General features: G+C 40.4%; 1 protein-coding gene across 22 annotated transcripts in view; it reads right to left on the bottom strand.

Annotated features, from left to right (window-relative positions):
- DOCK9 (dedicator of cytokinesis 9) overlaps positions 1–24,967 on the bottom strand; it is a 279,512-nt gene that overhangs the window by 206,572 nt on the left and 47,973 nt on the right. For 3 of the 22 annotated variants that reach the window (XM_077855099.1, XM_077855108.1, XM_077855113.1), the window contains exon 1: positions 6,631–6,973. The exons of 6 other annotated variants lie outside the window; for them this stretch is intronic. In XM_077855099.1, coding sequence (XP_077711225.1) covers positions 6,631–6,792 — 162 coding nt within the window. In that variant the 5' untranslated portion in view covers positions 6,793–6,973. Of the gene's footprint in view, positions 1–6,630; positions 6,975–24,967 lie in introns of those variants that run through there. 13 more of the 22 variants (XM_077855104.1, XM_077855102.1, XM_077855110.1 and 10 more) reach the window with 7 other exon arrangements.

The following is a 24,967-nucleotide window of genomic DNA, read 5'->3' as shown; positions in this document are numbered from 1 at the left end:
GAAGACCTTTGCCCTGGCTTGCGGCAGACAGTTTGCCTTCTTGCTGTGTGCTCACCTGGCAAGAGAGTTAGGAGTTTCTTACTCTTCTTGTAAGATCATAGCCCTATTAGATGGAGGCCCCACCTTTAGGATTCCATTTAACTCGGTTACTTCCTAAAAGACCGCAACTCCAGATGCGGTCACATTGGGGGGCTAGGGCTTCGACATATGAATTTTGACAGGGACACAATTTAGTCCACAGCAACTCAAAACAATTACATATTTTTTATGAACAAATGCTCTGGATGGATGAAATTCCAGGTTTTGTCTCAAAATGTTTAAATCGGTGGTTACCTCTATGAACTGAACACAGCATGCTTAGCATCTACAATGAATGTTAATCACCTGTTTGAAATTTAATACATATTAATAATATGGGAAACTTTAATAAAGCATTGGGGAAAGGTGCAATAAATACTCTTCCATGCTAGTCATGCTGGCTGCACTTACAAAAAGCAGCCTCAACGAAGCAGTGCAATCTCAAGATGCAGGAAATGGATCTAGGAATCAAAGCAGACTTGACTATTCCTTGAAAACATCTCCAATTTACTGCTGTGATCCAAATAGGCAACAAAAACAAAACCCACTGGGCATCATTAGGAAGGATATTAGAAATAAAATGGAAAACAGAGCCTATCAAAAGCCACAGTCCAGTGATCAGACCCAGAACCAGAGGAGTGTTCCAGAAGGCAGCCACGCAGGTTTCTGCTTTCTTATACCTCAAGACAGTTCTCAACAGTGCAAGAAAAAGTTATGAGGGCACACCTAAAATAATCAAGATCCAGCCTTCACTTTCCCCTCTGTGTCAACCTGACAGGTATTAAACAATTTTTCACTTATCACTTGTTACAGATTCATCACTTATGTCCTCTCCCTTCGTCCCCATCCTTACCTCCAAACAGACATACAGACATGCACAAGCAGGACTGCAGGCTCTTATAAGCCAGACAGCATATTGCCTTCCAACTCTATTCCCTCTGCAAAGTGCACATATGACAATAGGTGTCTTCTATTCAGAAGGACTATTGAGCCTGGAGTGACTACAGTCGTCTGATAAAATTCTATACTGTAATAAAGGCTGAGAACAAATTGAAGACATGCAGCAAATCTTATAATTAAAAAGAATGAAAAACTTCACAGCTTTAAGGAGGCAAAAAAATTAAATATTAATTTACAATGGGTAAAATTATCCCTTATTACCCCATCACATCACAAAAGAAATGGAAGACTGGGGTGCTCAGGGTGGCTCAGTCGGTTGAGCATCTGCCTTGGGCTCAGGCCATGATCTCAGAGCCCTAAGTCAGGCTCCCTCCTCAGCAGGGAGTCTGCTTCTTCCTCTCCCTCTGCTCCTCTCCCTACTTGTGCTCCTTCTGTGTCAAAATAATAAATAAAATCTTTAAAAAAAAAATTAAAGACAGAAAGTTTGTTTCCTCCCCTTGTGACTTCCAACAGTCTGCCTTCATGACTGCTTGCCATGAGGCTGCTGACAGGGTCCTAGCTGCCATCAGGGCTAGAAGTGAGCAATTTCTTCCACTCCCTTTACAATAGGTGAAAGACAGAATGGTGCAGAAAGAAATACCCCACAGCTCCTCACGTCTTCCACAGACATGGTAAGAGAGGGGAATATTATATTACTGGCTTGAGTAAAACTAGGTCAAGTCCTGCTCAAGAAAGCTGGGCCCATCGCAAACCCTCACAGACAAGGAAAAAGGGGATTTACAGGTATATGATGTCAGCTCATGCTCACGGAAGGTGACAGGGCTAAACTGTGCATTCATGCCCTCTGACAGGCCCTGTGAGTTCTGCTGGCCCTTCCTTGATGGGGCCTTGAGCATCCTCCTCACTTCTGTACGCCCAGAGCTCAGCACACAGAAGCATTCAAGGTTGTTTCTGGAATCAGCTGAACTAATATTTTCAACTACTTAGAAAAGGGAGATGTTAAGAAAAATCTATACTTGGGAAATAGAGACCATCCTAACTCAGCCTTGCCCCTCCACTGTGGTAGGATTACTGGTCAAAATTTAGGTATGGTATAATTGAAATTCAGTTGGCCCCAGATGTCAGATAAGCCCATTTCCCAGTATCCTATCCACCACGGAGCTGATTCATGCCACTTAGATATAAAAAGAACCTTCCTATACAAGATCCCACAGCTGCAGCCTTGCAAAGCTAAACTTTGCACTAGACACATCTGATTTTTGGTTCAGAGACAACCTTAATGATCATACAAATGCTTTTTCTTCACTCTGAAGTTCTCTATTAGTTTATTAATCTATACTCTGCCTTGTGCAAAATGATTTAAAGTGATTTACATAAATACATACAAAACAAGATAAAAAGTATTTAATAAGTGGATGAGAAAGAGCTATAAAATAGTAATAGAGGAAAGTAAGAAGCAAAGTTTAAGAGCAATAAGAAGAAAAATCAGTGGAGCATCTGGGTGGCTCAGTCGGTTAAGCATCCGATTCTTGGTTTCTGCTCAGGTCATGATCTCAGGGTCCTGAGATGGAGCCCCATATAGGGCTCCCTGCTCAGCCAGGCATCTGCTTGAGACTCTCCCTCTGCCCCTCTCCCCACTCCCTCCCTCTCTCTCTCTCTCAAATAAGTAAATCATTTAAAAATCACTTTGAAATAGCCTAAATATCTATTAGAACTGGGTCACATGTGTAAATCTAAGCTTTCTTTAACAGTCAACTGAAAAAGTGGCTGGGATCAGTTACATGAATCTTAATGTATATAAAATACAAACAGAAAAAAAAATAAAATAAAATACAAACAGAGTAGTTCTTCAGAAAAGCACAACCATTAGGAGTATGGAGAGAAAAAGTCTACTTCCAGGGCCCCTCATAAAGAGAACACTAAAAAAATAGAAATAATTATGATAATAGCTAACAATTAGCACTAACTTATATATAAAACACTATCCTAAGGACTTTAGACATATTCATTCATTTAATTACCCTATGAGGAAAGTATCATTATTATCTGCATTTCATTAAAGGCAGATCCATTTCACTATTCATTAATAATGAAACTGAAGAACAAAGCAGTTAAGTAAATTGCCCAAAGTCACACAGTTAGCAAGTTGTGGATTTGGGATCAAGCCCTGCAGGGTTTTATTTTTTAAGATTTTATTTTTAAGTAATCTCTACACCCAACATGGGTCTCAAACTTACAACCCTAAGATCAGGAGTCGCACACTAGGCCAACTGAGCCAGCCAGCTGCTCGGCACTCTTAACCACTACACCGCAATGCCTCCGGCTGATCCAAAAGCAAAGGAGCAATGTCCTCAACAAAACCCTCAAGCAGACATCACTTTCATAAGGATGTTTCTTATGATGCCCTTCAGTTTAGCCAAGAGAAAAACACAAAGCTTAGCTCAGGAGCAATTCTGCTGATGCCAGAATGAAGCAGTCCACCCATGTGGATTTTTCTTTTCTTTTTTTAAGATTTTATTTATTTATTCATGAGAGACACACAGAGAGAGGCAGAGACACAGGCAGAGGGAGAAGCAGGCTCCCTGAGGGGATCCTGATGCAGGACTCAATCCCAGGATCATGACCTGAGCCAAAAGCAGATGCTCAACCACTGAACCACCCCGGTGCCCCTCCATGTGGGTTTCAGATACATGGACAGATACCTGGGATATTTAGAGTCTCTCAAAGACTGGGTGGCCTTAAGCCCTAATCTTCATGAATATTACTCCTTTTCCTCCACAAGATTTAGTATGCACTGCATGGCCAGAGTGGGGGTTATACTCTAAGGCGCAGGTGAATACAGCTCTGACCTGCCAACAGTTAACGCAGAGCCACGAGTAGGGTAGCCACCCTACTAACTAAGGTGGAGGAGCCTGACAGGCCCACATCTGCCTGAAGAGCAGGTCAACCTACCTTTGCACAGAGGGGGGTCATGGGAGGTACCACTGGGCAGGATTCCCTTAAGATAGGGTTTGGCTGGCTCACACCAAAGGATGAGAAGGCCCTCAAATGCCAATGCCATGGGACAGGTTTCAACAGAGCTAGTCTGGATACTGTTCAAGGACAGTATCATCAATTGTCAGTCATAACCACAGCAAACCCAGGGAAGGTTTGGCCTTGAATCACATAACTTCTTGGCACAGCTCCAGGACAGAAGGGTTGAAAAGTATAACTCTAGTGGAGATTACTGAAAATGACCCAGTTATTGTTTGAGGGGAAACTATAAAAATGTTTGGAAAAAAGACTTTGGTTTTAGGATAAATGACTATAATCTAAATTCTCGACAGCTTCTCCAAGTTCAAAGTTCAGGACCATAAAACCATTTTATCAGAATTCACTTATTAACTTAGCACTTACTACAACTCACACACTGTTCCAGCTGTTGGGGCAGAACGGCAAATAAAACAGACAAAAATCCCGGCCATCAGAAAGCTTATTCTTTTTGGTTCTGTCATTTGTTAAAATTAGGGAAAGCTTTGTGAAGGAAATATGGGCCCTCTGCTCTATTTTTGGTATTTTATTCTGTCTAAAATGATTTTTATATAAAAAGTTCAAATTTTTTTTAAAAAATGGAAGTTTATTCTTGCTAAGGATGGTAAATAACACTATTAACTACTATTACTATGCGTGACTAACTATCTCAGGTGAAAATAATTATTAGGAAGCCAGGGATTCAGAGAAGGCTGTGCTTGGGTGCTACAAGATTACAGCAGTGGTCAAAGAAGCCTCAGTGAGAAAGGGAAATCAGGAGCAAGCCCTGCAGGAGTCCAGGGATGAACCAGGTAAATGCCTGGCTGCATTTGTCCAGCAGGAGAGAACAAGGGAAGTGATGAATAAGAAGAGAGCGAGAAGCAAAGAGGAGTGGCCAGGAGAAGCAAGGGCAGCAGGTGTGTAGGGATGGACCTGGAGGCCACAGGAAGGATTCTGGATGTGACTCTAAGTAGAGGCGTGACCATCAGACTTTTCTTCTCAAAGGACCACTGTCTGCCAGTAAGGAAAGGGTCAAGGGTCAAGGACAGAAGCAGAGAGAGCAGTTTGGAGGGAGAGGGTGCATCTTCCTACCCACAGCAGCGCAGCCACATATATGCACAGTCACGTCTTTCTCGGTCTACTGGTGCAAGCAAGGGTGGTGGGCAGAGAGCACCTGACCCAACACACAGAAGCAGTGCTTCAAAATCCTGTCCCAGCATGCCAACAAAGCCCCTGGAAGGTTATTACTCTCTCGTGCCACAAAAGAAAAAAAAAAAAAAACAAGCAGAGTCTATCAAAGATGGGCTAACCCAAGACAGGTCCATGAGACCTGAGGGAGAAGCTGGCAGCATGAGAGAGGTGTTGCCATTCCTGGCCAAGCAGCCCTCAGGCTGTCAGGGTTATGGATTATACCTAATGGGGCAGACTCTGTAATGAGCTAGTCCTTCTACTCTCTGATACCAGTTGTTCTCAAAAGCATATTCCAAAATACATTAGAGTTTAAAATATTTAATAGTTAAAACAGCCTCACTTAAGTTCCAAACCCACACATAATACTGCCTTCCAAAATGCATTCGGATGCTCAAATGATGCTCTCTTTCCCTTCCTCCAGAGTGTTTTGAGAGCTAATGTCACATAAGACCCTCTACAAAATGCATCCTCTCCTGGGTGCCGGCAAGGCTGGGGCGACCTGATCTGATCCCGAGGTGCATGTGGCCTGCTGGCACTCCCTCTCCGTGTCAGATGGCAGCCTAATGACCAGGAACGGATTCGGGGTTTCCACACACCTCGCCCTCACCATACCCAGTGGCTGCTGGCCAGACTCACACGCAGAAACTCCCACGTGTGTTATTCTCACTCGTTTTGACAAAAAAAAAAAAAAAAAAACTGTGATAAGAACAGAAGGAGAAATGGCAAGGCATCCTGAGGAAAGAGGAGACCCATATGCAGCTTCCTCACGAGCCTGGTATTTGTGAGAAGGCCATGGAGAAGCACACCCATCTGTGACCCGACACCTCCTCGTGCCTCGTAAGGGGAGGAAAGAACACACAAGTGTCAACTAAGCTTCCTTTTACTCTCAACAGCCTTCACTCCAAAACATTATAAATCGTCAGATTTAAAATAATATAACTATGAATATTTTTCTCACCCTCATTACAGTTTTTTTCATGCTCCCTTTAAATTCCTCCCTCTAAATGGGAGGACTGACCACAAGCCATTTTTAAGACAATTTCGCCAAGGAAAAGACCGAGATGTAAAGGAACTGAATAATTCACTATCACTAGCAGAGGGTTCAATCTAGAATACCCTAAATACATACTTTGCCATATGTTATTTCTGAGACTATACCAAGAACGTGTAAGCTCATAAAGGTAACTTAGAAAACTAATCTGTAATCAATTATCGTACTCCAGCTTCTCTCTATACATATTTAAGCTTTGGTGAATACCATGCATGGTACTCTCACACATACACACAGGCACCTCAAAATTAAACTTAAGGCCACTTAATTAACCCATTTATTCACCCAGGCTAGAGACATATCAGCATACTGAAGTAAATAAATACATTTACTTAATAAGTCAAGATAAGTTTATTCTAACATCACCAAACTACTTGTTAATGAAGCAAGACAGCATTTACCAGACAGGAGGAGATTAATAGTTCTGAATCTTCTTTTGTCCAATGGTATGCCGTATATTCAAGGGCATTATTCTCTCCTTGCTGTTTGCACATATAAGCACAGTTTCTTTCAAAAACGGTGCGGATGCCTTTAAACAGAATTACACTAGTAGTGCAACCCATCCCCAAGGTGTGGATGTTCAGATCTCTAGCAATCTCTGCTCCATTTCCACATCATCTTCCTTGGCTCTTCTGAGCAGGCTCCCACTGTACCATCTTCATGACAGGCAGTGCCGGCACCAGAACAGAAGGGAAGCTCTGAGCTGTTGCACTAGAATCTGCTCCTGCTCAACTGCCTGACAAAAAAAAAAAAATCCAGGCTCAAACAGGAGGGGTGGTGCAAAAACCAGATGACACACCTCGGATGCACCAAAATCTTTAAAGTATCATTTTTCCAGTAGATCGCTTCCCTATTAATACCAAAGAACAAATAAGCAGAGATTTACATGTGGTGACTGGAAAACTGCCGGCTCCTGTGATTTGCTTAGGATTGTTCTGAATCTCAGAACCTGCCCAAAATGAAAAAATGGTGCCAGACAGCCACCCTGCTGCAGATGCTGCTGGAACGCACAAAGAATGTTCATCTGCTGCAAGGAATCACTCTCCCAGAATGCTTAGCCCAGCATCTATATTAGCAAACATCTCTTTCCTTGACCTAAATATGCTGTTTGTTTAATCTTGCATCCGAGAGGAACAGAGAAGCAAAAGGGGGGGAGCCCCAAAATGAGAGAAATCACTAAGATGACTGCTGCTATGGAAACATGGATAAGCCCACTTCAAACAACCTTTTGCATGTGTGGGTAACAGCTTGCTGACAGCAAATCACAAGGGAACACAAAATTGCTGTGTCAATCTTGACTTCTGCCCACTTCCACTCTGCCAGAGAGAGGGCTAGCAAGTTTGCACTGCTTAATACGATTCTCCCATCTCTGGTACCCAAAGATGCAAATGAGAACATGCACAAAGCGCTACCCGATCAGGCTAGGACATACACCTTCTGAAGCAGGGCTCTAGCACGTGATGGTAAACACACGCTGAAATCCCACAGTCAACAAGGTTATTATTTGAGATGCATAAGTAATCCAGGTCCTTCCACTGCAGAATGAACTCAGTAACACTATACTACCTCTGGGTGTCTTTGGTGATGGCTCATAGGAAAGCATGTCACTGACACAATACTAAGCTGACTCTTGCATTTTCCTTCTAAAAAATGAAAAGTAAATTATGTAAAATGACTATGATGAACACAGGAAAACCCCTCCCACCCACAATATGTATCTAGAGAAAAGTTACTGCTCTTTTAAGATCTGTTCTGAATTCTTCCTTATTTCACAAGGCAACAGATGGTTTTCATTTTCTATCTACAGATTTCAAAGTTAGAGTGAATTATAATGACTGAGTACCTGAGTTTGTAACAGAAACCTATATAATGTAACAAAAGCAGATCTTTAGAGAATACTAAATAGTCACATAATCCCAAATTTCTGGGTTTTATGGCTAGTATATCTATTAGGCCCCAGAGATAAGCAAAAACCTAGGCTTCTACTTTCTCCTGCATTTTTATGCAAGGTTTATCTAACAGCCACAGAGATCAAAGGAGTAAAGATACTGGCCACAGGAAAAAATAATCTGTGGTCTAGAGCACTCAGCTTCAGAAGAGCAACTCTGTTAAAACAGAGCTACACTGTTCAAGATTACACCAAAATCCTGACATCAGAAAAGCCAAGTCTTCATGTAACATCACAATGCTGGCAGATAAATAACATGGAAACTCATCTACACAGAAACACAATATTGTAGACTATAAAACACCAGACACATGGGTTAAATTATCTGTCTTGAGAATTCCAAATGTTCACCATCTATCTTAACTTCTGTACTGCAAGGAAAACAACTTAAAAAATAATAGCTCACTGAATATCAATAAAGATAGCACCTAAAAATTTAAACGTAATTTATTATTGTTACTACCTGTTTTAGACATCCTGGATGCAGAAGCCAGGAAATATCATTTAAGATACAAAAGATTATGTTTGAACTTTACAAAGGATTATAAATGATAACCAAGCAAAATGTGATGCTGCTAGTATATTCTATTTGAATTACTTTTAAAACTCTCAAGGTAATATTTAAAACAATGGGACAGAATAGAACAATTTCCTAACAATCATTCAGAGGAAAAATAAATGTTTCCTAGGGAGCTACTAATAAGCATTTGAGCAACTTATATCAATTTCAAATATTAATCATTTTCCAACCAACAAAATTAGTGGGCAAAGAAAACAACAGAAAATATTTAGAGCAAAGGATTCAATAAAACCAAAAATGAGTTTCATGCTAATAGAAGCATGACAAAATGAATCATTCAAATGTGTATTTGGTTTCACTGATTTTTCTGCATCAGAATGATCTGGGATTAGTTTACAAGGATAACTTCCATGAATTCCATCAGAGGACATGGAGATGGATGATATCTATTGGCAACCAGTTCAACTACCTACAGGTATGTATTTCAATTTGGAGATCACAGTTACTCTCTCATCTTTAAATGTGACCTCTAATTTTCACAATTCCCAAGGCTAGATGTCCACCCCTGTCTCTATCTTGAGCTCCAAACCCATGTCCTTCCTCCCCTAATAATGGTACCCAACTCTCCTATCACCACCTCACCCTCATGTGTTCATCAATCATCTTTTAATATGACAAACTGGGATGGTATGTCTACATGATGTCATATTTTTAAGCTATAGAAAGGAATGAAGTAATGATGTGTGCTACAATATGGATGAACCTGGAAAATGTTATGCAGAATGAAAGAAGCCAGTTACAAAAAGACCTCATATTATAGGATTCTATTTAAATGGAAAGTCCAGAATAGGCAAATCCATAGAGATAGAAGGTAGATTAGTGGTTGCCAGGGAATAGGGAGTGATTGCTAGTGAGCACAGTACTTCTTTTAGGAGTAATGAAAATGTTCAGAAATTGGACAGTGTTTCTAACATATATGCTATCTATGCACAGTATATAGTCTGTGGATATACTAAAAAACACTGGATTGAACACTTTAAACAGGTGAGTTCTATGGTTTGTGAATAAATAGCCTGACTCTACTATTGATGTCTTACTACTAACAGCTTTAAGCTTTTCCCCTCTTCTTTTCCCTTGTGTTCCACATCTGGCCAAACTGAAAGGAAGTTCCAGGTGGCTCCCTCCTTTGTCCCAGGAGGAAATTCAAACCCTCACTCTGTCCCCACCTGCTAACCACTACAGAAATCTCAAACCAGGATCAGGACCTGCTTAGGAGCTGCCCTGCTCTCCTCAGAGAGCTTCACTACATGAGTAATGAACCTCCTCACACCACCTTCCTCGTCACAACATCCAAAGCAAATGTGGGATATAAGGGGGCAAGGAGAGGGCCCATCCTGCTTCTGTGGAGTGGCCCCAACAGTGAATTTATATCTCTATAACGCTGTTACTAAAAACGGGAGAGGGGTGCAGGTGTCAGCAACTATTGTTTTATACTTCACAAAGAACTTACTGAATAGCTCAAAACAGCCACCTTGCTTATGAATTTATAATTTGGATTTCTGCTCTGACCCCACTTCACAGGAATACACAAACCACAGACCATGGGAGGTACCTGGGGCTGCCCTCAGGGTGCGCATTTTAACCTAGGAAAAAGGCTCCGTGCTATATACAAACCACCAGAAAGCCTGCACACAGTAAGTTTAGGGTAAACTAAACTTCCTGCCCCACCCAGTGGTCATGACAAACCTCAGCCATTTCGCCACAGAGACCACCAGCAAATAGGTCTCAAGCTTTGAGCCCCTGCCCCAGAACATATCCATCTAAAGCTGCCACTCCCATTTGCAGCTCTCTCCTTGCCAACTGTCTGTTTTAAGGATGTTCTGAAGGTCAAATTAGTTTGACTAGTAGATTCGCTTCATACTCTCTCAAAAAAAGTGTGCATAAATTAGAATCTGAAGTAACACCTAAAAAATCTAAAACTACAAACTAGAATATTGTATCTCCAACAGAGAGAAGTCTTTTACCTAGGTCAGACCTTGGGTCCTACCTTAGGAGGCCAGGAAGGCAGTGGAATTCTTTCCATTCTATAGTGGCTGAAATAAAAATCTTGCATAATAATGATACATCACATTCTATTTAAGCGCCATTAGGGTGTCCAGTCCATAAGAAGAGCTTATTTTCATCCCTGACAGTCCACAGTACATTTCTCAGTGCAGTGAATTCTGCTGAACAAAGAAACCTTATCTAAGTTTGCCTGTCAACTCCTTATATATTTATATTCAATCAGTATAGTCAAAGTTAAGTAGCGTCTAGCATGGGGCCTGGTATATACCACATGCCCAATAAGGTTTGTCTCCTCCATCTTTTGCCCCAAATTATTTTTTTTTCTTCCCTGTTATAAAGTGAGGTAGTTCTTCTAAAAATTTCAGCATTTCTTACACAAAACTCAAGCATGTGAGACTTTAAGATCTAATAAACTCAAATTACAAGTTACTTATATTGGTAAAAAGATTATTCAAAAAGAGAAAAGGGAGTTTTGTGGAACAAGAAAAGGAAGTTAAGATAGTTGGTGAAGAAGGAGTGGAGGTTTTAAGCAATGACCATTAGAAAACGTTTGTTTTTTGTTTTTTTAAGTAAGGGAAATTAAGGAAGTGTTATTACATATGTAAGGATCTTTTTAAAAATAAGGAAAAAGTGAACTCTCCTACCATTGTATGTTTCAGGAACATAAACCTCGAGTCTGTCAGAGAGAAGGGAGACTTATATCATATCTAAATTTATCCATCATTTAACATCCCCACCTCAAAACACTTGGAAATGCCGCTACCAGTTACCTTGAGATGAAGAGAGATGGCAGGTGGGAGTAGGGGCAATGGCACAGACGGGAGTTTTAGACACACACACACACCCCACCAACAGCTTGGCAAAACAAACTAATTTTGTTAAAAATGTATCTCTAAACTCATAACTACATAAAATACTTGAGCCAAGTCTCCTGCCAACTAGTATTTAAATGTTCTCAAAAGTGGAGAACACAGGGGATCCCTGGGTGGCTCAGAGGTTTAGCATGTGATCCTGGAGTCCCAGGATCGAGTCCGGCATAGGGCTCCCTGCACGGAGCCTGCTTCTCCCTCTGCCTGTGTCTCTGCCTCTCTCTCCTGTGTCTCTCATGAATAAATAAATAAAATCTTAAAAAAAAAAGTGGAGAACACAAAGTTACACAGGTGTCTCCATGTTGGTGCTAGAATATTAGGGAGGTGAGTCGTCCCTGTGGGGTGCTCTGAACAGCTGGTATAAACATGGAGTGACAAAATAGGAGTGGAAGCAACCAGACTGGCTCAATGGAATGGAGGGCAGTGGTTTTCCAGAGATGACCAGAGTCTCTCAAAAGAAATTAGAGAATCTTCCTTTTACAGGCAGAAGACCAAGTTAAGCAGCGTTTAAAATAAAACAGAACTCCTAAAGGAAGAAAAGTTGGGGTTAATAAAGCCAACTTACTTGCTAGTAAGAATATAAAATGATACAGAGACCCAGGATCAAGTCCCATGTCAGGATCCCTGCATGGAGCCTGCTTCTCCCTCTGCTTGTGTTTCTGCCCTTCTCTCTGCATCTCTCTGTGTCTCATGGATAAATAAATAAAATCAAAAAAAAAAAATGATACAGCCACTGTGAAATAGAGTATGGTGATTCCTCACAAAATTAAATGAAGAATTATCACATGATTCAGCAATTCCACTTCTGAGTAGATACCCAAAAGAACCGAAAGCAGAGTTTTGAATAGATATTTGTATACCCATGTTCATAACAGCATTATTCAAATAATCAAGAGGTGGAAGTCACCTAAGTGTCCATCAACAAATGAATGGACAGAATGTGCTATGTACATACAATGGGATATTATTCAGCCTTAAAAAGGAAGGATGGCCCGTTCACCCACTACAGCATGGATAAACCTCGAGGACATTATGCTCAGTGAAATAGGTCAGACACAAAAAAACAAATACTGTACAATTCTACTTAAATGACTTAGCTAGAATAGATAAATTCATGAAGACAGAAAACAAAATGGTGGTTACCAGGGGCTGTGGGGACAGAGGGAATGAGGAATTATTGTTTAATAGGTACAGTTTCAGTTTGGGATGATGAAAAAGGTCTGGAGTTGGGTGGTGAACATGGATGGTAAACTAGGCTGTAAAATGTACTTAATGCCACTGAATATTTAAAATCAGTTAAATGGTTAATCTTATGTTATATAGATACAGATATATAGATATATCTCTTACTGCTATTAAAAAAAAAAAAAAACAATATACTTACTAGGCTGCTTTCCTATGACTTCCAGGAAGAAATGAAATAACAGAAAACCAGGATGGTACTACACTCCCCTTGTCTGACTGTGGCCCACACAAAGGGCAGAAACACCCAAGGAATAGGCTTCATAATATTTATATTCTATTTCCTCATTCCACTTGGTAATGGAAAACCCCAATAGAAAAACCCTTCCAGCTACGTATTTTCACAGAAACAAGATAGCGGAGATATAAATTCCTGATTCATAGAACTTTCACCTTCTTTCAACGAGAACTATGAAATGAGAGAACCAACAGAGTTTATAGGTTCTGATTTATCCCTCAGCTCAGGAAGCTGCAGGCAAAGTCAGAACTTCAATTACCATTATGGGAGGTTACAGAGCAAAATCATAGTTTCTGAGGGAGCTTAGTTCTTTGAAGAAAAACCAATAAATCCATAAATGTTGATCCTGTCAAATATGAGAAGCTGCCAGAAGAGCTCACCTATTTGCAAAGCTTTAACTCCTCACTGAAAACATTGGCTGAGGATGGGTACTCAGCGGAGGGAGGCTGATAATGGTGCAGATCCCAATGAATGCAGTAAGTACCATCATCCAGCTGTAGATGAGACACTGAGCAAAAAACAAAGGCAAGCAAACTCACAATGGCACAATGACATCAGAACTCACAGACTCCTCTTGGCCTCCACCAGCCTCTTTCAAGGAAATTCTACTTGAGGAAACATCTGAAAAGATCACTTAGTGGCAAGGTATACCAAATTAAAACAATTGAAAAGATGCACAGCGTAAGTCTTGGGCAAATGCATTCATGAAATAGTTTTTGTGCTTCTAAGATGGAGTTACAGCTTTTGAAAAGTTGTTCTTATATGTGAAAAGAAAGACTAAAATTCAGATTCTACACAGTGGTTTGGCACCTGCCTTCGGCCCAGGGCGTGATCCTGGAGACCTAGGATCAAGTCCCGCATCGGGCTCCCTGCATGGAGCCTGCTTCTCCCTCTGCCTGTGTCTCTGCCTCTCTGTCTATCTCTCTGTGTGTCTCTCATGAATGAATAAATAAAAAATCTTAAAAAAAAAAAAAGAATTAAAAAGCTTCTTTAGGATAAAAAGGAAAAATTAAACATAAAATCTGTTTGCCTTTTTAAAAACTATTTCAATATATAGTTGGATTTTCAGTTAGAGTAATCAAAATGTGAATAATAAGAAATAAAGATATTGCAATGGTTACCTCCCCAAATTATAGGAAGGAAAACAGAACTATTCCTATGGCTTTGAAAAACCAGAGTAAACAGCCTCAAAAAAAAATATGTACTCCTTTCTCTAATCTTCTTATCAAGTCAAAAGGAAGTAGATCTATGTCCCTGCTCTTAGAAGGCTCAGAAAATTCTATTCTCTGAGCCCTTAGGAGTTTTTTATTTCTTTTTACAAAGACACAAAATTCATGACCTCCTAAGATTCACTCTCATATACAGCCTCTAGTTGGGTTATAACTTAACTGTAACTGTGTGCTAGATGAATGTTACCTCGAATAAACATTTCCTGATGCCTAAGTGAATTTCACTCAGTCAGAAAAGCAAGAAACTTTTCAGGGAAACTACTCTCCACCTAAGAATTCGACAGATTACAGATATTGTCAACAATCTATTAACACCTAAAAACAGGACCCAAAGAAGATATGCAAATGGTCAATAAGCAAATGAAAAGTCATCAGAGAAGCGTAAATCGAAACCATCAGACAGCACTTCATACCTACTAGGATGGCTAAAACAAAAAACATAATTACAAGTGTTGGTAAGGATGTGGAAAAATCAGATTGCTCATACACTGTTGGTGGGGATGAAAAATAGGGCAGCTGTTTTATAAAACAATCTGGCAGTTCCTCAAACAGTTAAATACAGAGTTACCATACGGTACAACAATTCCACTCCTAATTATATACCCAAGAGAGTTGAAAATATATGCCCATACAAAAACTCACACACGAATGTTAACAGTCTTATTCATAATAGCCTCAAAGTAGAAATAACCCAAATGTCCATCAACTGATGAATTGATAAACAAAATGTGGTCTATCCATACAATGCAATATCATTCAGTAATAAAAAGAAAAGTATTAAAATACTGAAACAATCTACAATGTGGAAATACTATGTCCGGTGAAAGAAGCTAGTCATATAGGATCACATATTATATGATTCTGTTGATATGAAATGTCCAGAACAAGTAGACTTAGAGACAGAAAGTAGATCAGTGGTTGCTGAGGGCTAGGGAGTGGGTAGGTGGAATGGGAGGCTGACAGGGTTTCATTTGGAGTAATAAAAGTATTCTATAACTATAGTAATGGATACACAAACACTCTGAATATACTGAAAACCACTGGATGGTACACTTTATTTTTTTTTAAAGATTTTATTTATTTATTCATGAGAGACACAGAGAGAGAGACAGAGACACAGGCAGAGGAAGAAGCAGGCTCCATGCAAGGAGCCCGGTGTGGGATTTGAACCCGGGAATCCAGGATAATGCTCTGAGCCAAAGGCAGGCGTTCAACCTCTGAGCCACTCAGGCGTCCCGGATGGTACACTTTAAATGGGTGAATTGTATAGTATGTGAATTGTATCTCAATAAAGCTGTCTAAAAAAAAAATAGGACATATCAGGGGCACACCTATAAAAAAGCTGAATTTCTTTTGAAGGCACTCTACCCTTCACATAGTTATCTTTCAAAACATATCACTATGCCCAACACGGCGAATTCCCAGAAGTACAGAGGATAATGGTAAGATGATTTCTTCAGCAAGCAAGCTATTCTGCTTTAAGTTTACAGAGCACTTAACAGAAACCTTTTGTCTGCTCTATAACTTTGGCTCATTCATTTTTTTAGGCAAGGTCCAGATCTGAGGGCTGACTCATCTACCCCAATTCACTTATTCCAAAAATAATGTATTTTATAGATCTTTTCCCACACAATTTTCATCTCTGTTTTAGCCACAAGGCTCTCAAAATCCAAGAAAGAAAAATAGCCTGTAGAGAAAAAGTCAGAGGAGGGAGGAAAAGAGAACATTAACAGCAGATCTGAAATTTTATTCAAATCATAGAATTGGCTCTATTTCAGTCATTCCACTCACCTGAACCATATAGGAGATTAACATTTTAAATGTAAACTCTTTCTTTTAAAATGTAAAATAAAACATTATATGAAGAGTACTGGGCACATCCTTAATAGAGTATGTTACATGGACCTACATCTAACAATATGCCAGACACTGTGACAGAATTCAGTCACGAGGTCTCATTTAATCTTCTAAACAACTCTAAAAATTAAGTTTTATAAGTGATCTCACTCATGATTGCCATCCCTTGACCTTGTTACAAGTAAACAAGATTTCCATAGAAACCCATCCTCATAGGACCACTGAAGGATTGCAACCAACAATGACATCATGTGGAGCAGTACTGATAAACCATGGGGGGGGGGGGGGGGGGGAGGGGGCGCGGTTGGAGAGAAGTACTCCACAAGTTCAAATGTCTCCTTAGACCAAAAGCAAAAGAAACATGAAATGAGTAACAGGAGAAATAGGAGATAAAGATATAAATTTATCAATCACTGTCAAATGGCCAGTTAGAGAAATAAACCCTGCAACAGCATTGCATATCTCCCTCTTGATTGTTGCTTGAAGGTTGTGTGTGTGTGGGGGGGGCGGGGGGGTGTTACCAATTTCTTCTCCTTCCTCTCATATTTTTTTAAATATTTTATTTATTTATTCATGAAACACACATAGAGAGAGAGGCAGAGACACAGGCAGAGGGAGAAGCAGGCTCCATGCAGGGAGCCTGATGTGGGACTTGATCCTGGGGCTCCAGGATCAGGCCCTGGGCTGAAGGCAGGTGCTAAACCACTGAGCCACCTGGGCTGCCCTCATCATATTTTATAGAAGCATTGTTCTTGGAACTTGACTCTATAATTTGGACTCTGGGTAGCATATATTCCTGCATGACTGCAACTGAATTTAAGGATTAATGAGCAAAGTCCAGAAATGGGAATAGGACTTTCTCCCAAAGACAGATAGGATGACTAATGAGATGTTGTAGCTTCCTGTTTTGAGGAGCTAGCGAGAACACCTTCCTTTGAGTGAAAGATATCTGTGTTCGGTTAGGCTGAAACATAGTCATTTTTGCCCTACGGAGGTTCAGACATGCGTATTGGGTGGGTCTGCCTGCTGAGTGATCAAAAGGGTGGGCTGTGACAGTTATTTAGCTACTGTCTCCAGGCACCAGGCCCAGCCTTTCACACAGCTCTGTGATGCTAGCAGGGAATACACACCTCATGCTGCTTTACCAGTTGACTCCCTGCAGGGCTCACCACCAGGGGGCACCAGAGGGAGCCTGCAAACCTGGGAGAGGAAAAGGCGCGGGCTCCTTTGTGGCTGCTTTCCTGCAGGCTTGGGTTCCTCCTGTCACCCCGCAACACCCCTTTACCCTAGCAGCAGCAGATCCTTCTCACGCAGCACCTGAATCACGTCTGTTTGCCCAGCACTCACAGACCCAGCCACATCACACCCCCCTCAGAAACCATGGCCAGCTGCCCAGCCCCCACTCCTCAGAGGTCTTGGTTTCAGCTCTGTGGGCACCTCCTCTTCAAGCTTCTAAGATTTAGTAACACAATCTCACCCCTTGGTCCCCCCCAACCCCAAAGTGCATGGCTGCTTCCTGCAGCCACTACCTCTATGATATGTTAATGTTCTCTTTTTTACCTTTCTAATTACCGACTGAACAACTTTATACTTAGTAACAATGCTTCATATTTAATTGTTAAAATAACTGGTACAATTTCTGTTTCCTGGCTGGACCCTAACTATTATGCTATACTAGGGTCTAAACCGTTTTAAAACACTAGGTTCACCAAAAAATGAGAATGGTCAATAAGCACGTAAAAAGACGCTCAACGTTATTAGGAAATACAAAACTCAGAGACACCCCACTACACATCTAATAGGATGGCTAAAATTTTAAGACTGTCCATACTGAGTGTTAGGAAAGCGGCAGAATAACTGGAACCCTAATACAGTGCTGGTAGAGCTGTTGTAGCAAACAGTGTAACTGTGCCTAAAAATGTTAGACAAAGAGTTGCCACATAATCTAGTAGTCCACTCTTAAGTCTCCACCCAAGAAAAACGAAAGCACATGTTCACACAGAAATGCAATCCAAATGTTCACAGCAACATTATTCACAGTAATGAAAAAGTGGAAACAACTCAAATGTCCATCAACTGGTGACTGCATAAACAAAATGTGTTTTATCCAAACAGAAAGGAATACTATTTGGCAATAAAAAGTAAGTACTGACACATGCTACAGCATGGATGAACCTCAGAATTAGTTAGCTAAGTAAAAGGAGCCAGAGGTGAAGGCACATGCTGTATGATTCCATTTATAATGTTAAAAAAAGATACAAATTTGGGGACCCCTGGGTGGCGCAGCGGTTTGGCGCCTGTCTTTGGCCCAGGGCGCGATCCTGGAGACCCGGGATCGAATCCCACATCAGGCTCCCGGTGCATGGAGCCTGCTTCTCCCTCTGCCTATGTCTCTGCCTCTCTCTCTCTCTCTCTCTCTGTATGACTGTCATAAATAAATTTTTAAAAAAAGATACAAATGTATAGAGATAGAAAGTATATTAATGGCTACCTGGAGCTTAGGGCAGGAACTGGAAATGGGCATGAGATTTATTTTGGGGCTGACCGAAATGTTCTATAATGAGATCATGGTGATGACTGCACAAATGTGCAAATTTACTGAAAATGTTGAATTGAACATTTAAAATTTCTTTTTTATCTAAATTCAATTAATTAACATATAATGTATTATTGGCTTCAGAGATGGAGGTCAGTGATTCATCAGTCTTTTTTTTAAGATTTTTTATTTATTTATTCATGAGAGACACAGAGAGAAAGGCAAACACAGGCAGAAGGAGAAGCAGGCTCCCTGCAGGAAGCCCGATGCAGGATTCAATCCCAGGACCCTGGGATCACGACCTGAACCAAAGGCTGACGCTCAACCACTGAGCCACCCAGGAACCCCAGTGATTCATCAGTTTTATATAACAGCCAGTGCTCATGACATCACGTACCCTCCTTAATGTCCATCACCTAGTTACCCTGTCCCCCCAACCCCCCTCCTTCCCCAGCGACCCTCAGTCTAAACATTTAAAATTTAAACTAAACCTTACAGCATGTAAATTATACCTCAATGAAGCTGTGGAACAAAAAGACTAGGGAAAATATTTGAAGAAAATCTAGTGTCACAGGCATATAAAATAAATCATAAGAAACCACAATGCACAATAAGTGAAATGAAGCGTTTGTGTCTAGACATACATATAATTGCATGTGATAAATACAGCATGCCTAAGGACCAAACCATTTCAGCAAATAGAATCATCTTTTCTTTCAAATGCTTAAGAAAAGGTCTGGTGTGCAGCATTAAAGACATGCCCAGCTTGAGAGAAAGATGGTCTGTTCAAAACCAAACAAATGGGACAGCACCAGCATTCACATCTAGCCAATGTCATCAAAGAGGAAGATACTGTTTTGAAGCTGAGAATGTTCTCTCATGTGAATTTTTTTTTTTTTTTTAAGGAATGCCTATTAATGACAGTGACATTGCTAGGGCAGACAGGCTGATGATGCCTCATTACAAAAGAGCAAAGACTGACTGACCATAGGCAACCCATACAATGAAATACTTTAGGTATGTCACTGAAATTATGCTTGAAGTCAGATACCATCAAAATGTATAAGTAAAGGATTTCTAAAGATGGAAACACTCCCTCCACTAGACTAGGCATTTGGACAGGAAAATAATTTTTCTTAAAATGAATGGCTTAGATTTTGAACTCATTTGTTTATTCCTGGATGATGTCTATGCTTGCTACAAAGAACTACTCTTTCACCCAATCAGGGTATTTATATTTTAAGTGGACTCTTCTCCAAAAATCCATCCAGAATATCTTAAAAAGGAACATAATAATAACATAGATTTTTAAATAAACATCGTTTTTCATAATTGATGTTTTTTATGTTTTTTAAAGTATTAATTACTACAACTCAAAAATATAATATTTGATGCTTTCATTAATTTTTAATAAAAATGTTTTCTGCAATAGAATCCTAATTTGTAACACTATGCTTAAGGGAAATACAAGTTGAATTTAACAGACATTGTTTCAAATGTTATCCAGGAATTCATTAAGCCATAAGAGTGGGTCCATCTATGACTTTCCCATTATAGATTGTAAGACCAAGGCTCAGAGAAGTAAAGTACATTGACCAAAGTCACACAGCTCGTATACAGAATATGAACCAAGGCTCCCTGACTTCAAAGTCCATGCTTTTTCCAGCATGTCACAAATTTCATTAATAATAATGTTGATGAGGCACTGGGTGGTTCCATTTGACTCTTGATTTCAGCTCAGGTCATGATCTCAGGATCTGAGACTGAGGCCCCTATCAGGCTCTGCACTAGATATGGGTCTGCTTGAGATTCTTTCTCTCCCTCTCCTCTGCCCCTTCCCTACCATACTCCACACACTCTCTAAAACAGATAAAATAATGTTGATTATACAGAGGAATTAAAAATTGTATCAAGTATTTATAAATGTAATACTCCGAAAGAGAACGTGAACTTCCAGTGCTTTATTTGGTTATATTCTTTCCTTAAAATAGATCTGGTCCTCTATTTAGGAAGAGGAGTAGCCGGGGCTAGGTCCTTTTCATCAATTGAACGGGGAGGCACATACTCCAGAGCCAAAGAACATCCAATCTAGTGTCACAGGCATATAAAATAAATCATGATAAGAAACCACAATGCACGATAAGTAAAATGAAGCGTTTGTGTCTAGACATATGTATAACTTCCAAGAAGATGCTCAGTAAGCAGCCAGATATCATTTTTAATATCTGTTATCGGTATCAATGAAGATACAATGGAGATGATCTACTAATGTTAAAACTGCTTCCAAAACCCATCCAAATATATCAAACCTGGAAACCCCTCTCTTTGGGAAAGAAAAGACTACGCCTATGCCTTTTTTATCAACCAAAAGGGGAGGGACTATAAAAATTTATTAATTTATAGGCTATAAATTAAAGTGAGCTTGGTGTTTTGTTGCTTTTCCATTGAGTATACCAAACTTCTATAATTTTAAAGGAATTCTGAATAGTCGGCTTCAAAATAACACAAACTTTTATACTTGGCAACCAACAAGAATGTCAACCTAGGTGAAAGTCTTTATTCAGCAGATGTGTATTTCATTAAAAATTAACAGAAATTATGAATGGTGAAATTACACATTCCCCTAGAAAGCTCAAAGCCACCTAAAAGGTTTTTTTTTTTTTAAGATTTTATTTATTTATTCATGAGAGACAGAGAGAGAGAGAGAGAGACAGGCAGAGGGAGAAGCAGAGAAGCAGGCTCCACACAGGGAGCATGACGTGGGACTCGATCCCGGGACTCCAGGACCATGCCCTGGGCCGAAGGCAGGCGCCAAACTGCTGAGCCACCCAGGGATCCCCTAAAAGTTTTCGTTTTAAACAGAAAATCTGAATATGGAAGGCAGATTAGATTACAAAATCCAAGGGATGCCTGGGTAGCTCAGAAGTTGAGCATCTGCCTTTGGCTCAGGGCATGATCCCATGATCAGGGATCAAGTTCTGCATAGGGCTCCCCGCGGGGAGCCTACTTCTCCCTCTGCCTGTGTCTCTGCCTCTCTCTCTATCTCTAATGAATAAATAAATCTTTGGGGGGGGAAAAAAGATCACAAAATCCAGACTGCTCTGGAAGGGCAGATATGTAAAAATTTTCATATCACCAATGCTGCCCTAAGACAGAACAGGCTATTTGGCAGAAATGAAATGCTAGCCCCAGGGTGTGCTCACACAGCAGCGGGAATGCCAGTGAGTGACAGAAGTACTGTAATGGCAAGTGAACTAAAATGACATCAAAGGTCACTCTGAGTGCTGCAATTTGATGGGTGCTTCACTCTGTAGACACTGGCTGCTGCAAGTTCAGTCAGGTAAAATGGGAGCTGGCATGTCCTTGGTCACATGGGTGATCTAAAGGGATGGCATGGAACATACAATATACCCAACATCTGTAAGGTACATCATATATATCATCACCCAGTACAATAATGTTACAAGTGAAGACGCTAAGGCTCAAATATGATTAAAGATGACCAAAGTCACAGAATCCTGGATATCCAGTCCCTCATTTGTAGATTTCCAGATTAGACCTCTTTCTACTCTACCATGATGGCTGTCAGGCCCCCAAAAACCTCACATATTCCTGACCCACAGAAATACTAAGTAAAAGAAACATTTATAGTTAATACAGAGGGGGAAAAAATCCACAGATCAAAATGTATGGCCAACTTCAGGGGTCTTCAGTATTGCTCCAAAGTGAAGACCACATCTTTTCTTCTAACTTCAAATCATCAAATATATTCAAACCATGTGCTCCATCTAGTGGATTAATGGAAGATCCTCAGGATGAGGGAAATGCACATTTTTAATACTGTTCAATTCCTATAACCCTGAAACATTTATTTGCAGGAATCAAGGCAGCATTCATTCCCATTAGTTAAACTACTCCAAGCCCACTCCTTCCCTCCCTTCCCCAGTTTTCCCCAGCACAAGTCGGTAAAGTAGGTCATTTCACTGGTAATCATGGTAAGAGCTCTCACCAGGCACACACCCAGCAGGTGTAACTCAGACTTGACTCCGAAGCTCAAGGACATTCCATTGCCTCTAGATATTACTGCAGTCACTAATTAATCCTCATCTTAAACCCAAGAGCAGACCTTCCTCTCAAAGAAAGAAACAAGATCTGCTAGGAAAAATCCAGGCTCAGAAGTCAGCCAACATCCCTGGTCCTGCCAAGTTTCTGGATGTTGCAAACTGAAGTAAGTCATCTAACCTCTGCCTCAGTTCCTCCTCTGCAAAATATGGGTAATAATATATCCCTAACCGGGTGCAGGGAGGATGAAGAGAGATGACCAATGAGAAGAACCTCACCTACCTCCTGGAGGACCAGAGCACTTAATAAATGCCAGAGACAGGTGTTTCTAAGTAGGCTCACTCCTCCAATTTATGGGCCCTTTCTCTCCTTTTCTTCACTTCCAAATTTCTATTTTAAAGAGGTAATGAGGGAATCCCTGGGTGGTTCAGTGGTTTAGTGCAGCCTTCAGCCCAGGGCCTGATCCTGGAGTCCTGGGATCGAATCCCACGTCAGGCTCCCTGCATGGAGCCTGCTTCTCCCTCTGCCTGTGTCTCTGCCTCTCTTTCTCTCTATGTCTCATGAATAAATAAGTAAAAATCTTTAAATAAAAAATAAAGAGGTAATGAAATGGCAAGCAGAGTTGCTAGAAGATATGGAACACATATTAATAATAAGGAACTGTATGACTAGAACACAGGTGAAACTGGTAGATGCCAGGAGCTGGTAAAACAAGAAGGTAGGTCCTTGTAAACCATATTTTTTTTAAGATTTTGTTTATTTACACACACTCACAGAACTAATGAGATATAGGCAGGAGTGATTTGTATAACTTTTTTTTAAAGATTTTATTTATTAGAGAGACAGAAAAAGGGAGGGAGAGAAACAGAGAGAAAAGGAGAGAACCTAAAGCAGACTCCCCACAGAGTGCAGAGCCCAGTCTCAGGGCCCTGAGATCATGACCTGAGCCAAAATCAAGAGCCAGATGCTTAACCAACTGAGCCACCCAGGTGCCCTGTGATGTGTACAACTTTAAAGTCATGCGCTTAAATGGGAAGTATATCATACCTTACCATCACGTCTTCCAGCTAACCAGAATACAGACAAATTAGCACAAGCTACATGAAGAAAGATCATGTGGAAGACAGCACAACAACCAGGCAACTGGTAGGGAGCCTATGGTCCCAAAGTCGTAGAGTCATCAATCAAGATTGGACTGTTTACATCGGCACTATTAATGTAAAAGAGAACTTCTAAACTTCATAAGGTACTGTTTTTTGGTCTTTGCTAAAGTTAAATTCTAACTAATACTAAAACAACTAGAAATCTGAAAACATCTTGTCCATTCAACAAATATTTACTGGTAACCTACTATGTGCCAAGCATACTAGACTCTAGAAATAAAACTGACAATAAGATTCCGTTCCTGCCCTCTAAAAGCTCACAGTCAGATGGGTTTGATTTTTTTTTTTAAGATTTTATTTATTTATTTGACACAGAGAGAAGAGAGAGAGAGAGAGAGCGCGAGTGCTTGAGCATAAACAGGGGGTGTGCCAGAGGGAGAGGGAAAAGGAAGCGCCCTGCTGAGCAGGGAATGCAACGTGGAACTTGATCCTAGGACTCTGGTATCATGACCTGAGCTGAAGGCAAACGCTTAAAGAACTGAGCCACCCAGGCACCCCTCAAATGGGCTTTTTAAGACTTTGAACTATAGAATTAAAAGAAGACACAAAAAATAAAATAAATAAAATAAAATAAAATAAAATAAAAAAATTAAATTAAATTAAAAAATAAAAGAAGACAATGTGAATGTTTTTAATACCACCAAACTTTTCACTTAAACAATATTCTTGGGGATCCCTGGGCGCCTCAACAGTTTAGCGCCTGCCTTTGGCCCAGGGTGTGATCCTGGAGTCCCAGGATCAAGTCCCACATCAGGCTCCCTGCATGGAGCCTGCTTCTCCCTCTGCCTGTGTGTCTCTCATGAATAAATAAATAAAATCTTTTTTTTAAAAAATCTTTTTTCTGTTTATTTTTTTAAATAAATAATCTCTGCCCTCAGTGTGGGACTCAAACTCATGTCCCTAAGATCTCATCCTCTAACAACTAAGCCAGCAAGGCACCCCACTTAAACAATGTTTAAACAGTAAATTTTATGTATACTTTAAAACAATTTTTAAAAAGCTACAGGAAA

The sequence above is a fragment of the Canis aureus genome, chromosome 17 (genome assembly GCF_053574225.1).
Source record: "Canis aureus isolate CA01 chromosome 17, VMU_Caureus_v.1.0, whole genome shotgun sequence".
NCBI lineage: Eukaryota > Metazoa > Chordata > Mammalia > Carnivora > Canidae > Canis > Canis aureus.
This window is presented reverse-complemented; position numbering and strand designations above follow the sequence as displayed.